General features: G+C 38.0%; 1 protein-coding gene across 1 annotated transcript; it reads right to left on the bottom strand.

Annotated features, from left to right (window-relative positions):
- Positions 1-725: 725 nt before the first annotated feature.
- On the bottom strand, positions 726-14299 carry sms (spermine synthase). The gene is made up of 11 exons (XM_053477875.1): positions 14123-14299; positions 10433-10553; positions 7397-7484; positions 6982-7046; positions 4832-5007; positions 4577-4731; positions 4067-4156; positions 2345-2459; positions 2132-2211; positions 1710-1825; positions 726-1529 (listed from the first exon to the last, which is right to left on the bottom strand). Exons 1-11 carry the CDS (start codon positions 14166-14168, stop codon positions 1499-1501), a joined length of 1083 nt encoding a protein of 360 aa, XP_053333850.1. The 5' UTR covers positions 14169-14299; the 3' UTR covers positions 726-1498.
- Positions 14300-16293: the final 1994 nt, after the last annotated feature.

The following is a 16293-nucleotide window of genomic DNA, read 5'->3' as shown; positions in this document are numbered from 1 at the left end:
TTTGTAAGTCGCTCTGGATAAGAGCGTCTGCCAAATGCCTAAATGTAAATATACATATGTCAGTAGTCGCACCATCATTGATGCCATCATGTGACCACCAGAAGGAAAAGCATATATTTTTTATGTTGGAATGGGTATACATATTCTGAGTCCCCTCTGTATGATACACACACACTACAGGAAAAAAAAATAACTTAAATATTTTAATCCTAAATTTATTGATATACATTATATATTGATATACATAATATTATGGTAATATGCCAATATATCTTAATAAAATACATCTTACTATATTTCTTTTCCTGAAGTGTGTATATAATATTTTAACTCGGTCTGTGAGTGTACACATATTTAAATAAAACTTCTGGTCTGTGTATGTGCATTTTGCATGTTCTCAGGTCCTGGGGTTGTAAGCTGATTGGAGTTTCCAGATTGTTGTCCATAGTTTGACTACTGTATGGGGGGGTGGGGCGATAAAATACCTAAAAGCAATCCCACACATGATAATTGGTATGGGAAAAAAATAAATAGGAATAGTGTTAATTAAATATAAAATTTACTTTAACCGTGCAACTTTTTTCTCTTTATAAAATTTCCAAATAAAATGTACCAATGCAAAGTTGGTTGCATTGGTACATTTTAATCCTCATCCACTCCTCCATCAAATTCTATTTAAATATCAGGGAAAATAAATCTGAAAGACATGACTGATGCCAGAAATGTTCTCTCCAAACTTCTTTAATAGATGCTTATCACTCTGATGACCATATTGAATTTTCAGAGTAAGATTACTGTGTATTTACTGAAATAAAATCAAATAAATAAAGTTCAATAAAGCACCTTAATATTAATCATGAATGTAAATATGTGGAAACTACATTCAGCTTTCAGGTTCAGCCTACAAAAGCCTTTTTCCTTCAAACACACACACACACACAAAAAAACAAACATAAAAAGAGCTAATCATAAAATAAAAAAAAAATTCACAGTTTAGCAAAAGAAATTGTAGAGCAACGTCTGCGACTGCAGAACCCTTTTCCCTTTTAACATATTTGAATCAACAACGCTATTAACTTTCCAGTGGGTCAAATCACACTCAAAGCTCAGTTAAGGTTTAAAATCATGAATAAAGCTACAGTATAAAGCAGAATTTAGCATAAAAGCAGAATGCAAACAGTTGGTTGTCAGATTGTTCACTGCACTCAAGGTGAAAAACAAGATTAATCCTGTCCTAACACGTACATGCTTGCACACACAGTGGAACAGGACACATTAGACGGCCAAAACAGAGTTACCACACAGAGAATTTTCAACCAAATCTGAAAAATAACATACAATCGTAGCGTGGTTTAAAAAATCAAATTAAAAATTGGAAATTAAAAAAAAAGTAGGGTCCAGAGGGACAAAAAAAAAACTAAACAGTACATGGAGAGGTATGTGCATGTCTCCCATCAGTGCATCAAACGGCGAGTCTTCAGCAAGCAGAGACAAAGTGTTATTTCTTCCAAATGGTGTAGAACATCCACCTGAGGCAGCATCATTAAGGACCATTTTTAATAAATATAAAGGAAATATGTAGATGGATCCACATCCACCGTTGTGTGGATGTGGCCAGCTTTATAGGACATCATTATGTTTTTCAGGTATCCTTTTTTTTTTAATAAACAACAAGCTTAGTTAAATTCAGGTAGCAGGTCAAAGGATACAGCTCTAGGTAGGAGGGAACACAAACCACTTCTTTGGAGAAATCCACCTTGCATGAAAGCTTTTTCAGCAACCCTTCATACTCACTAAGTGCCTCAGTGAGATTCACACAGTTACCCTATAGAAAAAAACATCATGTTAAATAAACAAGGTATGGAAATAATACATCATCTTTTTTTTTTCCTTTCTCGAAATAAACCTTAACATCAGCTTAATGATTTTCAGCATTTACAAGCACCAAGGGGGTATATGGAACAAAACCAGGCTGTAGTAAGGAGTGGAAAAAGTTTATGTGTAAACACTTTCAATAAAGATCAATAAAGATTATTGTTTGGCTTCATAAATTGTAATTAAAGATATTCCCATACTTAGTATATTACACAAATACATGTCATTAACTTCAACCCCTAAGCCACGTGCTTACCTGGGAGAAATACTTGCCGCTCGGTCTGAGAACCTTGATCGATAGATCAAGAATAAGCCTCAGAAATTCCCACATTGAATCTGCAAAAATGCAGATTTTTAGAAGTTAACTAGCTGTAACATTTTAGTGCTATTACAGTTCCAAAAGCACAAAACAATCTTTTACATTTAGTCTAAACTAGGTTTACACACACACATAAATATAGACACAAACCCTCCTCAGGTGCTGTAGAAATAGGGATCGCAGTTAAATCATTGATGACAAAATCAAATGTTCTTCCCTCTTCTACAAACTTTTTAAGTATTGGAACACAGTCCTCTACTAGAACCTGTGAATAATGTAAAGAGAGGGAAAAAAATGAAAGGAAGAAATCAATTAGAAGTTAAAACCTTTGGGAAATAACATTACCTAGAAACTCAAATGTCTTAGATGTAGTAGATAGATAGGTACAGTACATTAGATAGATAAATACAATAGATATGATAGATACATAAATGCAATCAATTTGAATGGTGCAAATGTTTTAAAGGAGGCTGTACATCTGTGAATGATGATCCCTCTTGAGGAGACTTGGATCACTTTGCTTTCGCTCCCATTAAGTGGAATGTCTATTCCTTGAAAATTTATGGATACCTTATCGACAACGTGCAGAAGAGATGTCTCTGTCTGTGGTACACACAATCCTTCACAAACACCACTGTACCTTACAGGAAATCAAAAGTTATTGCCACATCAGCGTACAGTCCTGGGCCCACACTTACTAAGTGTCTGAGAGTAGGAAATCACTCCTAATGGGCCAAACATTATCTGAATGAGGCTATTTTGGTCCTAGTTTCAGGAGTAGTAATAAGAGCTATATATCAAAATTCTTAAAATAAAAAATCACTCCTATACACTGTTTTTTTTTTTTTTTTGTATGTTTTGTATGTCTATTAATTAACATTGCGTATGTTGTCCTCACAGGTGACTGAAACTCTAAGTTTTTTAGTAACAGTGAAGATGCAGTTCGGAAACAGTGACAAAACAGTGTTGGAAATAATAAATTAAACTCTGTTCTTACAGCACGGCAGATCATGCACAGAGTCATACATATCTCACCACGCAGCATTAAAAAAAAAAAAAAAGAAAGAAATCCAGTCCTGGATGGCCAGTGTCCAACACAGTTCGGTGATTCTTCTTCCCAAACACAGCTGATTTAACTAATCTGTTAATTACTAGGTTCAGTGCGTGTGTTTAGGTGTTGGTGAATTACAAACTGTGCTGGTCATTGGCCCTCCAGGACTGGATTTGGAGACCCCTGCTCTAGAGGTTAGAGTGGGGCAGAATTTAGCTTTATTATTTCTTTACATTTTACTCGCTTCTCCGCAGACAAAACTCTCTTATCCTTTCACCAGTTTCCTTTTCTTTTTTAAATCATTTTAATCAGATTATGACATTTCTACGCAGCTCTATTATCTAGGCTTTAAACAGATATGATTGGAGAGGTCTGATTAGTATAACGTCATGCAGCTGAGTCACGCATCTATAACTTTCTTTTTTCTGTGTGCATAAAGCTTCCACACAACTGGCCCCGATTTCAACATTTTACTTTTTAAAACTACAAAAACCTGTAAAAACAACACCCACTATAACATTCTGCCTACTTTGCGGCTCTTTCCTCGGTGCAGTCCAACTTTTATGTCCTTCTCTAAGGTAAGTTCCTGTTTGACATGAACACCCCTTGTAGGGAGACAGACAGAGAGGTAGACAGAGAGATAGTCTAGACAGATAAGTAAATAGACAGATAAGTAGAAACAACTATCCATTTCCGATGAGCATTTTAAAGCCTCGATGCTAAGGAAAGTTGAATAATTTATTCATTCTTCTCTATTCTCAAAACGATGAGAAGGCGTCTTGTTCAACTCATTATTATAAATATGCATCATGTGGTCTTACTTCATAACAGTCTCCTTTCAAGTTGTCCAGAACATTTCCACAAGTCTTCCTCATGTGCTTCCGACACGCATCAATCACCATCTGGTCTATGTGCAGTTGTCATTGAGGAAAAACCTAAAACACTGGACCTCGTAACTACATATCTTTACAGCTCCATGAATTATAGAATTAAGATGTATAATTTTGGGGTTTTGGGTGTCAATACCATCGTTAATATGTGTATCATCATTCTAAAATAGTACAAATGTGTTTTTAGAAATTTCACGAGATGATGAAGGGAGAAGCTACCCTATTTTTTTTAGTTTTATCATACCAATTTGATCTTCCAAGTTCTTGTATTGAAGAAGTACTAACCTTATAGCTAAAATTTTTATGTTTGATACTGTAAAGTGACTTATAGAACAACAAAGCTACATAAACTTTTTTTCTGTAATGAAAGATTCTACATGAGCGTGATTAATCGTACAAATAATAAAGTATCCTTAAAATAAGTAAAAGTCTAAAGGATATTTCCACCATGGTGATCATCTTTGGTTTGAGCTTGACTGCTTCACAAAGGATGCCTCCGTCTCCTCCTCCCAGGATCAAAATCTCCTTTCCAGCATAGTGCTCCCTGCCATTGCCCATGATGGCCTGCGTGTAGGGCAAATCGCTTTCTGCTAAATCTACAAAGAATTTGTATACAAACATGTCAACCTGTTTAGACATGCCTGTTAAAAAAGTCATTATGAACAGTGCAAAAACAGTGTAACACATGCAACGTACTAACGTCTCCGTTGAGGATGAGGATATTGCCGAACTGTTGCGAGTGCAGAATTTTGATGTTCTGGTAAGCAGAGTCTTTATCGAATATGACTTCATCGATATCGTACTCTACAAGTCTGCCATCAGCTGTCGGCCAGTACCTGTCCACCTCTGCCCCTCTCTGTAGTGCAGGCAGCCTGACATTGAACAAACACACAATAAACAAATGTTTTTTTTTTTTTTTTTACAAAATTTTTTTTTGTTCCCCGTAGTTTCTGGTTTTTCAAAATGGGTTGTCTTTGAATCCGGAATGGTGATTGCAATGGAATTTTTTCGCTCACACTACTACATTCTCATTGACAAGACATCTTGTTGAGCTCATTATTCTACAAATGTATCTTGTGGTCTAACTTTATAACAGTTACCTTTCAAGTTATTTAGAACATTTTTCAAACGTTTATCTGAGACATATCAACCACAGTCCGGTCTGTTTGCAACTATCATTAAGGAAATAAAACATCTTTCTTTCGGAATGACGCATCCTTAAAGACCTAAGCCAGACAGCAGTGCCTTCAAAGTGTTTGATGGCTGCCAATGATCGCAGACACTGAACGGTATTTTGCTACCCGATTAGCCCGTTTGGCCTGCTTTCCCTTGAACCTCTGAAGTCTTTATTCAAATCTCGTTTAAAGATAATGAATAGTTATTACTGAGGTTTAACAAAGTTTCACACAAGAATACTGTTCTATTGCGACATGCTATGAAAGCCTAACAGCCGTCAAGAAAGTGGGATAAAGAGTCCATAACCTGTTCTGCAATAAGGAGACTGAGTAGTACACTGCGTCTAGACTTAAAGATTAGGTCGGGTGTTAGAAAAGTAGCTTGCTCCTCTCCTTCACTAGAGAACTTGCATTCTAGATTTTACCTCAATGTTCTGTCCCCAAAAAATGGTGCATTTTAAAAGAATGATTGAGAAATAGAATGAGAGCATGGGAAAGAAATTAAATTTTTTTCTGCATTTTCAATCCAGTCCCCCAACTTTACTGGATAAACCCAATAAAGTCTGTTAGGCTACCTGTGAAGGTAAGTAAAGCTTGTATGTTCACTGTATGGTTGCTTCAACACAGGTGAGTGTGTCAGACTTTCTAAGACTCTCTTACTCAATATGTTTATATGCACAGTTACATTAGGCTACGGTTATAGCTCACCTGGCTATTTAATTGCACCACTGTCCTTGGCCCATTATACAAGCACAGTAGGGGAATCGGTAGGTGGCAATATGGCAACTTTCAGCTTGTCAGTATTGTATTCCTGGTAGACCTATTACATCACAGGTCAAAATAATTGACAACCAAGTTAGCTAGCGGCAAACTGGTAGCATGCCGGGTGATGAAAACATGGACAACTTCACAACTCATTTGTGTTTGGGCTATATGCTTTACGTTTTGTACAAATGAAGTGAACACTATGCTTTGTGCTTATGGTGTTCATGACATTTTGTTCAACGTGGCGGTCAAAGCCCGGGTTGGGAACTGTGGAGTGCGCCGTTGCTCAGTAGGTAGGATATCTGTGTGCTGGAGCAGATCCATATTATATTTTGGTACCATAAGTCCACCACCCACTGAGGAAGTGCAGTGTCAAACCATCCTTGCACTTAATTCACTGTTGTATTATTCATTTAAGTAAGTGCATTCTGCTCAATATGGACATTGGAAAATAGATGTACTTTAGGTAGTGCAATTTCTCTAATAGCTTCCTGCTTCATGATAAGGGGTAGAGGAAAGCTGTTAATCAGATACAGTCAGCATGTGAACTCAGCAAAGATGCCATTCACCAGCAATGCTCATTTTATGACCAAGGAATGTGCATGTTTCATGGAGACAGGCCACAGTTAATGATTGTTATGCTTTTTATAAGTACAGGGAGTGTGTCAGTATTTAAATCATACCATCCATTCCCTTGCACCATCTCTCATACAAGGTGGAACATTTTGTGTTTTTACTTTTAAGCAAATGAAGAATATACCTACCCTGAAAAAGCATTTTTAAATAACAAAGTCATCTCCGTTTGCATTATATTTTCATTTTACTCCATTTGGCAGCCGCCCCTTGCCCAGAGTGACTCATTTTATTGATTAATGTTTTAAAATTTATTTAAAAATCTATTCTCACCTTTTCACCCTCTGAATGGTTCCATTCAGCAGAGCCTTCATTTTCATTTCCAGTGCATTCAGTAGCTATAGAAAAATTTCAACCAGAAGTTAACTTCATAAAATACTTTTAGGTAACATAAAAGGTCGTTTGTCAAGATTTGGTCTATCTGAGAATATTTTAATCAAGTTCAATGGCTTGAAAGCCAAGAAATGCCACTATAAACACACACAAACAACAGCTAGTACTAATTTAAGAGAAGGGTCAAGAATACATTTGCTATCATGACCCTTTACAGTTATGTATGTTAGTATTAGCTGATATTTTGCAATTTTAGCTCTGACAAATCTACCATTCTCTGGAAACACAACAACTTGAGCATCACACCCTGGAGACAGCAGACTCTGTTATGGAAACGGGAGCCATGATTACTCACATTGTCCACTTGTGCTAAATCATCTGCTTCACAGCACTGCAGGTCAAACGTCACCAGACCATGAGAGTACAGTCTCAGGATAGCAAGCCTGTTGAAAAACAAAATGGCAAATTAAACATTATGGTCAACAATTATATCCATGCCCCACAGTTGACCTCGTAAAATACACTCCACTGACGGGTCACAGCAAGGCTGCAATCTGGTCAGTTCATATTTCACTGTATTAGCTTATTTGTTACAGGGGGAAAAAATGCAAAACCTCTTTTAAATGAGATGGCTGAAAGTTTTTTTTATCCTCATGACCCATAACATGATAAGGGAGACAAGCCTGGCGCTCATGTTTGTATACAGTCAATCAAGTTGACTATTAAAACCCTGTTTAGACATTTAACTATTACCCTATTTCCCATTTAACCTAATTATGGGTACTTCACAATATTACGGATTAGATGTACCAGACTTGAGAGTACAGTCTTAGGGAAGTAAATCTGTTTCAGGGACAATACCACAGCACCACAGCAACTATGTCAATCTATATATGTATGCAAGTCTTAGGACCAAAACACTCACTCATTCATCCACCATCTATGCTGCTTTATCCTGTATACAGGGCCATGGGGGCCTAAAGACTATCTCAGGAAACCTAGGGCATGAGGCAGGGTACAACCTAGACAGGGTACCCATCTATTGCAGGGCACATACAGACACACAGACACACACACACACACAAAGACACACAGACACACACACACACAGCAGGCAATTTGGGAATGCCAATTAGCCTAACCTGCATGTTTTTGGACTGCGGGAGGAAACCGGTAAACCTTTTTTTTAAACTGAAATGCATCAGAACTGACAGGTAAGAGATTAGTTAGCAAGTTATCCATTTTTAAACCTTTTGAGCTTAGCTAGAGATATACTAAAGAATTTAAACTTTCTGATCTAGTGATGTTTATTGTAGATTCCAAACTTCACGCATGTTTGCAAAATCTACTTTTTGTCAAGTTGATACTTTCAAGCTGATATTACTGACTGACTGATATTAAAATCAGAAATTGAACTAACATAATTTGCTTCAATCGACGTTTCAGCACATCCAATCAAAGCACTGACTGCTAGCTATTGGTAGCCATCTGTGATGTAATTCTTAAAAATACATCTGAAAATAGCAGACTTTTTTGTTTGGTGATCAATATATTTGTAAGCTAAGTTACTTAAGCAAGATGGTCATCAATCTGTAGCTGTGCCAGGTATAATCAGTACAGATAAGTATAGACACACCTTTCTTCATCTTAATCCAACCCTGGGAAAATTGGATGTTTTTTCTTTCCCAAAAAAGTTTTTTTTTTAGTAATTGTAATTGTTTTAAAAAACAATTGTAATGAAGTGTTAAGTTTCTTTAACAAAACAATAATCTATGGGTCCTTTTTTAAGACTCTCAAAAGAATGTTGTCAGAAATGAAATGTGGTCTGTCCCAGGCCAGCTCCATACCATCTAAGGTCAACAAAAAGCTCTGTCGACTGTGTTTACTACGAGTCACGCACAAAACCGGAAGTATGTCTCAAAGCCCTTAAGCCAAAAACACAAAGGCCCTAAAGTGGCCCTGTGCCCATTTAAACATACCCATTGTTGCCCAGAGGATGCACTTAACTGGCCGATTCAATCGTTGGGTTATCTCAAAGAGGGTCTGAACATAAAAACACACCTGTTTTTTTTTTTTTTTATTCAGAAAGGGGCCATGAGAGCCAGTGGGCATTTATACTCTCAGGCAAAGCTGCATTCTAGTCAGGTAACATTTATTTGGCTTAGCTTAGTTGGTACATAAAAAATGCAAACCTTACGAGGAATGGAAAGCTGAAGGTATTTCATCCTCATATTAACACAAGATTTTATATCATAACATATTAACACAACATTTTAACCACTCAACAATTAATTTATGAAATAAGGGTCCAGGACCAGTGACTGTCCATTATTTCCACTAGTACTGGTATTCTTCCAGCAGATACCTAGGTTGCTACTTGTAGGTTGCGTAGACAAAATTTCTGTAGAAAATGGGGGTATCAGGTGTTTAATTGGTGTACCGATTTTTCCTGAACTGCTAATATTTGTAACTGGCTAGTTTTCCAAACATGCCACTAAACTGGAATGCCCCTGTCTTGCCAGCAAACTTCTCTTAAAGTTGAGTACACTTACAAAAAGAAAAGTTACAAAGTAGTTGCACAGCTTCTTTCAATGCACCAGTATAACTCAACATACAATGCCTGGTCAAATAGTCACCATTTCAGAAGAGACAAATTATTTGGGTTGCATCAAGCAAAGAAAACAACTAAGGATATTTTAAATTACTGGAACTGGGTAAAGAACTTTTTTGATAGTGAATGATAGTGCTGAGCCATCAACTTTGTGGTATGTGTTTGGTCGGGAAAAAAAACATGACTAGAGGTCACTTAAACAACTGGTGAAGTTGCATGTGGAAACAAAATCAACAGTAAAAAAAAAAAAAAAAAAAAAACATAGTCATGCTTACTAGTGAAAGTCAGAGCATTTCCATACACATACAGTGTGATGAGAACTCAAGATTGGGAGTAAACAGTGTGTGGCCATAACAAAATGACTTTTAGTAAGACTGATCAAAAAAGGAAAGCACTGCTAGGGAGCATAAAAACTGGACTTGTGCCCACAAGCCTCTGGGACAGTGTTATGATCTGGGGTTGCTTCAGTTGGACAGGTCTAGGCTCAGCAACGTCAGCTTTCCTGAATTACCAGTTCATCACAACAACAAATTGTCTCTGTAAAAGCATCCAAGTGGTTAATTAGACTTTCCTCATCTTCTGAAACGGCTGCTACTCGGTGCTGCCTTCAAATGTAGCCTAAAGACCCTACTCACTTTTAATTGTGTCAATTATCACTTAAATAACCACTAATCATTCACAAAAATAAGTACTTGATTTTTTAGGGTAGAAAACCAAGCCCTTCTGTAGGTCTCACTGAGTATGAAGCATCTGGTGTGGTGTGGTTGTGATTGTACTTACCTGCCATTCTTGCCAATATATGTAGCCAAGTATCCATGCCCCTCTGTGTCATGGACAGTTTCTGTCATTTCCTGCTCTTGAAATATAGACTGCAGGCCACGAACAGTCGCAGAATGGTCAGCTGGAACATGAGAAGGCAAAGGGGGTAGTGAGAGAATATGCTGACAAAGTAGTAATCAGCCTTACTTTTGTATGACCTCTCTTTCAGAAGGAATTAATGCTACAGTCTTACCAACCCAGGGAGCAAATATATTATCTAATATTATACAGCGCAATTTTCTTAGACACTATCCATACAAGCATACTGACACCAACATTTATTGTAGAAGACAAGTTCATCTTAATAAACTGTGAATCCAGGGTGCATGACATGACATTCCACTTTGAGGTAAAACATGGCAGGGTATTTTCTTCTGCTTTCGTCCATTCCCGTTGAAAATCCATCTAACACTTTCACATCTTTCCTGGTCAGTCCAACGTTCTCTCATCACTCCAAATCTTTTCCTCCTGCTCGACAGCTCTAATTCTAACATTCTCCTCCCGATATACCCCCCACCCTCCTCTGCAAATGTCCAAACCATCGTAAACTGGCCTCTTTAACTGTCCCCAAACCATCCTACCTGCACTGTCCCTCTAATATACTCATTCATAATACTGTGCATTCTTGACAATCCCAAAGCAAATCACAGCATCTTCAGCTCTAGTCTATCTTATTTTAATTAATAGTTTACAATGACAAATTCTGAGGTACATTTTGTGTAATCCTATACTAGAGACTCATCATTGTTGACACTGAGCTGCACCATGACTACAACCGTGAAGGCCCATTCTTTCATTTTGCATAAGGCAAATAAGGCTTGCTCTGAAATGAGATCACTCAAAAAAACAAAAAGAAAGGAAAAATGTTAGTGTAAAAAAAAAGAAGCAAACTACCATTTTTTCTATAGACAAAAACACCTAACACATTCTATAGACAAAATGGTAGTCTTATAGCACTTGTCTATAGCACTTTTGCATCTAATGTTACAGTCTGTCCGCCAATGTTGTTATTTTATATATGTATAAATTTATATATATTTATATACATTTTATTACCCCAAAATTCCTTCTCTAAACACAGGACAATGGCACTACTTGGTGTGCAGAACAAGGGCCTCTACACCCTACATAGCACACTAGCTTTCAATTTTCCACTATTTGGGATTCAACCTTAGAACAGTCAGTCAGTTACCAGAGGCTATTCGAAAGGAGAATAAATGGAGATGTAAAAAGGAACTTACAAAATGTACAGTTATATCATAGTCAACCACCTCCATGGTTTATTATCCCCCTATTTGGCTAAATAATACAGACAAGAATTTAAAGCTAATTTTAACCCTGATTAGAATCAGCAGGATGCTTTTGCAACCTGCCCACTTTGTCAGTAGGAGCAAAGGAGAAAAATGATTGATTGCATTTTATATGTTGCTGTTTTTACACTTTGTGTTGTTCATGCAATATCTAAAGCATATTTCGAAACATTCAGAAAATCAGAAAAATTTGTAACACATTATATAAAAAAATAATCAGCTGCCTCAGTAGCCTTTCTGAGCCTTTTATTATGTCTATTTTCAAACTGCTCACGACCCCTGCTTCACTTCATCTCAATAATTAATTTGTTATGACATGACTCTAGTTTAAAAAATGAAAAACTTATGTCATAGTATTTTTAAATCTATGCTATTCTACCCGCTTTTTGTAACACATTTTCACAATGGGGACATTATATGGTATATCCTGCAGGAGCATGCTGTATTTGAGTCTGTGTGAGCTTTACTAAGCAATCCCGTAGTGGTTTTGCAGGTGCAATGTATTCTGAATTGTAAACATCAATATCATTTTGGAAACAAGCAATGTGTTAGGAGGGGTAAGGCAACTGCATATATATCAGGATATGTATTTGTGTATGCATCATTTTAAAGGTTATCAACCAGTGCCCAAACCCCAGAGCCACTGGACGCAGTGCCGGTCCCAAGCCCGGATAAAATGGAAATGGGTTGCATCAGGAATAGCATCTGGCATATCGCAACCTGTGCCAAGTTGTTGTGCTGACTGGATATTCCGCTGTGGCGACTTATTGCCGAGATCATCCGAAAGACCAACAACATCAAAGTTAGTTTACAACTTGTGAGACTAAACATGCTGCTCTTATTAACGTTAAAAAGTAATGTAAAGTAAAATTACGAGATGACATACCAGGAGCTCATACTGTGAGCGTGTCGCAGGCATTACTCAAGTTACTAAAATGGTTACAAAAACTAGTTCCTCTAGTAATAGCAGGCAGCATCGTCACCAAATTTTAAGGACGTTATTACCCACTTTTAAGCTTTGGGCCTCGCCACAGCTGAACCAAAAACAAAATTCCCATTAAAAGGCAGCTAAAATATTTAAAATTTTCATTAAAATAAGTATCAATTAGAAAATTGGAAATTTTGTTTATTTTTAGCCTATATGATGAAGGAATGCAACCACGGAGCAAATGATAAGTAAAAAAATAATTTTTCTATGATCATTTATTCACCTGATACACAAAAAGGGGTCCCATATATAGCGTGTTTACACATTTTTATTTATATATTATCTTTACTTCAACATAAATCCCAGCTGCATGACAGACTGCGGCATGTAGTAAAACTGACACGAATACTGCATTCTCTGTAAATCAGACGCACACAGGATCCCCTCCGTGATTTTGCTTTGCAAATGATCCTGGAGATTCACAAAAAAAAAGTACTGCCTGAAGTCATCAGGTAACTTCTACAGACTTATGGTTTTCAGGCATGTTTTATATCGTTACCTTTGAGAAAGCTTGACAAAACAACACGGGTAACTTCCTCTATTCCAAAGCTTTCGTTTGCATCATTGCTCTAAAAGCCAAATTAGCTATGACGTCATAAAGGACGTTTAAGCGCAGCACAATTCGCTTTATTAGGGCCCAAACATATGACATCAGTGTGCGAGGGGACCTCTTGTTTTATTGTTGTTGTTTTTTTTCGGTTTTAAAGACAGCTGTAGCAGATGTGTGTAATGATGATTAAACAGTATACCATGCGTACGTGCCAGGCTCCTGGTTGCACAAAGACGCGGAAATTAAGGCAGATTAACAGGAATGGATTGAAATACTGGTTAAATCCGAGAGATTTTACAGGACAGGGAGCATCTGATTATGTAACCATGTCGCGTACACGTGCTTAATATAGCAATTATACCTAAATATAGACTCCTGCTAGCAGGACGCTAGCTACTTTACAGTCTGTATTACCTATATTATATGACGAAATGTTGCAGCTAAATGCGAAAAAGCAAAGAATTTGCATTCGTATAAATGTTATATGATCCAGTTTCGCTTGGCGAGTGTGTGTTTGTATTGAGAAGAGAGCTAGCCTTAGCACGCATGCTACCTTCCTAAGGTCAACCATCCAACGGTCATGAAATACAGAATGTTTAACCATTTTAACCGAACAGGTATTCTGGTATATTATAGCGGGTTTATGTCGCAGTAATATAGTGCATGTTATACCCCCCGGCAAACCGGCATTGCGGCTAGGAACATTACTGAAACAATACACCGGAGAGAAGAAGAGGCCCGTGTTTGTGCTGCGCAGCCCCGTGTCTCTTCTCCTCCTCCTCATTCATTTCATCCCCGCTTACCTGGTGCAGAGAGCTTGAAGTCGAGGGTGTAATGTCGCACTGCCATGATGGGACAAGGCCGTCTGCCATGCCTGGATGAGGCAGCCGGTATGGAAAAGGGACGAGTGTGTAGCGGTATTTAAACACGAGCAAGTGGAGCTGTGGTGTCCTCCGCAGTAGAGCTAGGGAAGTAGGCGGAGGGGGGCAGGTCCCTCTACACACTGCGGGACGTGGGGTGGGGGGGAGGAGGAGGAGGAGGAGTGCACTGGTGTCATACACAACCTGCACGCACAACCTGCACGCGCGACCTGCACACACAGCCTGCAAGGGCGGCGAATAGTGCTACTATCTTGTGCCACGTCTGTTTGAGTTGATATCGTCTGTGTGGTAATGACCAGTTATCCATACACCGATCAGACATAACATACTGACCAGCCACTTAATATTAAGTAGGTCCTCATTTTGCCACCAAAAAAATTAATGCGCTGCGTGTGTTCTGACACTTTTCTACTGGAAACCAGCATTACATGTTTCAACCAGTGGCGGCTGGTGAAAATTTTTCCTGGTGGGGCTGATGTGACAAAATATTTCTTTGCTTAGTCCAATATAAGAATTAAAATCAACAGTCAGACGATGATTACAATTAACAGTAATGATTTAATCTCTTCCTCAAAATCACCAGTTTCACAGATAAAGTTAATGAACAAATTTCCATTGTATAATACGCCATGCATGCTTAAGAGAGTATCAAATACAATAATCAACATCAAAGGGTATGATCAGCTGGATTACCTTTCAAGCAAAGTTGCATCTCAAAGTGGTTCACACAAAAAGAAACAGTTTTAAAAATGCAATTTAACACAACAGTCTAAAACGGTATATTAATAAGGATCTCACCGAATTTGGTGGAAACTGCTCTTCGCTCGTTAAGTTCGCCATCATTACTCTGATTGACCGCGCCTCTCTCTGATTGGCCGCGCCTCAAAAGAAAAAAAAATTTAAATCTCGCGGTATTTTCTACGGCTTGGGGCAGAATTTCCAGCGCCCCAAGACCATAAAATCCTGAGAACCTGATTGGCCGCATATTTATTAATTTACCCTAGCAACAGCTACATGACTGGCTATTTGGCTGCACTCAGGGGCGCTTTTTCTCAGCGCCCCATGACAGAAACGATACAAGTCTGTCTGTGGAAATTCACTGTTGAATGAATGTCACTAGGTGGAAATGTTGTATATGTTATTCATATCGCATGTAGACACATACTGGTGGGTAAACCGAATTTAAAAACTTAATTTGTAAAAAATATATTTTACATTTTTAGCCCCTCTTATCAGGGAGGGCGGTGCCCCAGCGCCCCCTATGGGCCGGCCGCCACTGGTTTCAACAATATAAGCTACAGTAGATCAGACAGGACTACATGGACCAACCTCCCCATGTGCATCAGTCAGCCTTTACCACCCATGACCCGGTTGCTGATTTTCTTCCTTGGATCACTTCTGGTATGTGTTGACCACTACAGACCTGGAACTGTTTTGGAGTTGCTCTGGCCCAGTTATCTAATCACAATCTAACTATTATAATTTATCCTCGTCAAAGTCACTAAAATTAATTTTTTCACATCAGCTTCAGGGATAAAAAGGTTCACTTGCTGCCTAATGCAGTACTGTATATCCCACTCTTTTCCAGAAGACATTGTACCAAGATATTGTAACTGTAACTACTAAACAAGGGCAAATTGTGATGGTGATATGACTGGATAAGAGCAACTCCAAAACTGCAGCTCTTCTGGGATGTTCCTGGTCTGCAATGGTTAGGACCTACCAAAAGTGAACCAAGGAGGGAAAAGCGGTTAACCTGCAACAGGGTCATGAGCATCCAAGGCTCACAGATGCAAGTTTGGAGCAGAAGCTGACCCATGTAGTCTGATTTAGTGGAAGAGCTGCAGTAGTTCGAATTGAGACAAAGGTTAATGCTGTTTCTGAAAGAAATGGGTGAGAACACACACACAACACATTACTCTCTCAATACTTTCATTTCACACTCCATGAGCACCCATACTGCTGCTGTTTGCATATTGCTCACATTGCATATTTCATATACTTTATACAGTTTAATAATACAGGGTATACTTTTAAATTTTTACATATTTCTACTTTATAATTTATTTTATTTGTAGATTTTCTTTATTTTA

Source organism: Clarias gariepinus, chromosome 19 (genome assembly GCF_024256425.1).
Source record: "Clarias gariepinus isolate MV-2021 ecotype Netherlands chromosome 19, CGAR_prim_01v2, whole genome shotgun sequence".
NCBI classification, from domain to species: Eukaryota; Metazoa; Chordata; class Actinopteri; order Siluriformes; family Clariidae; genus Clarias; species Clarias gariepinus.
The sequence above is the reverse complement of the archived record's forward strand: the minus strand, read 5'-3'. Positions and strand labels throughout refer to the sequence as shown.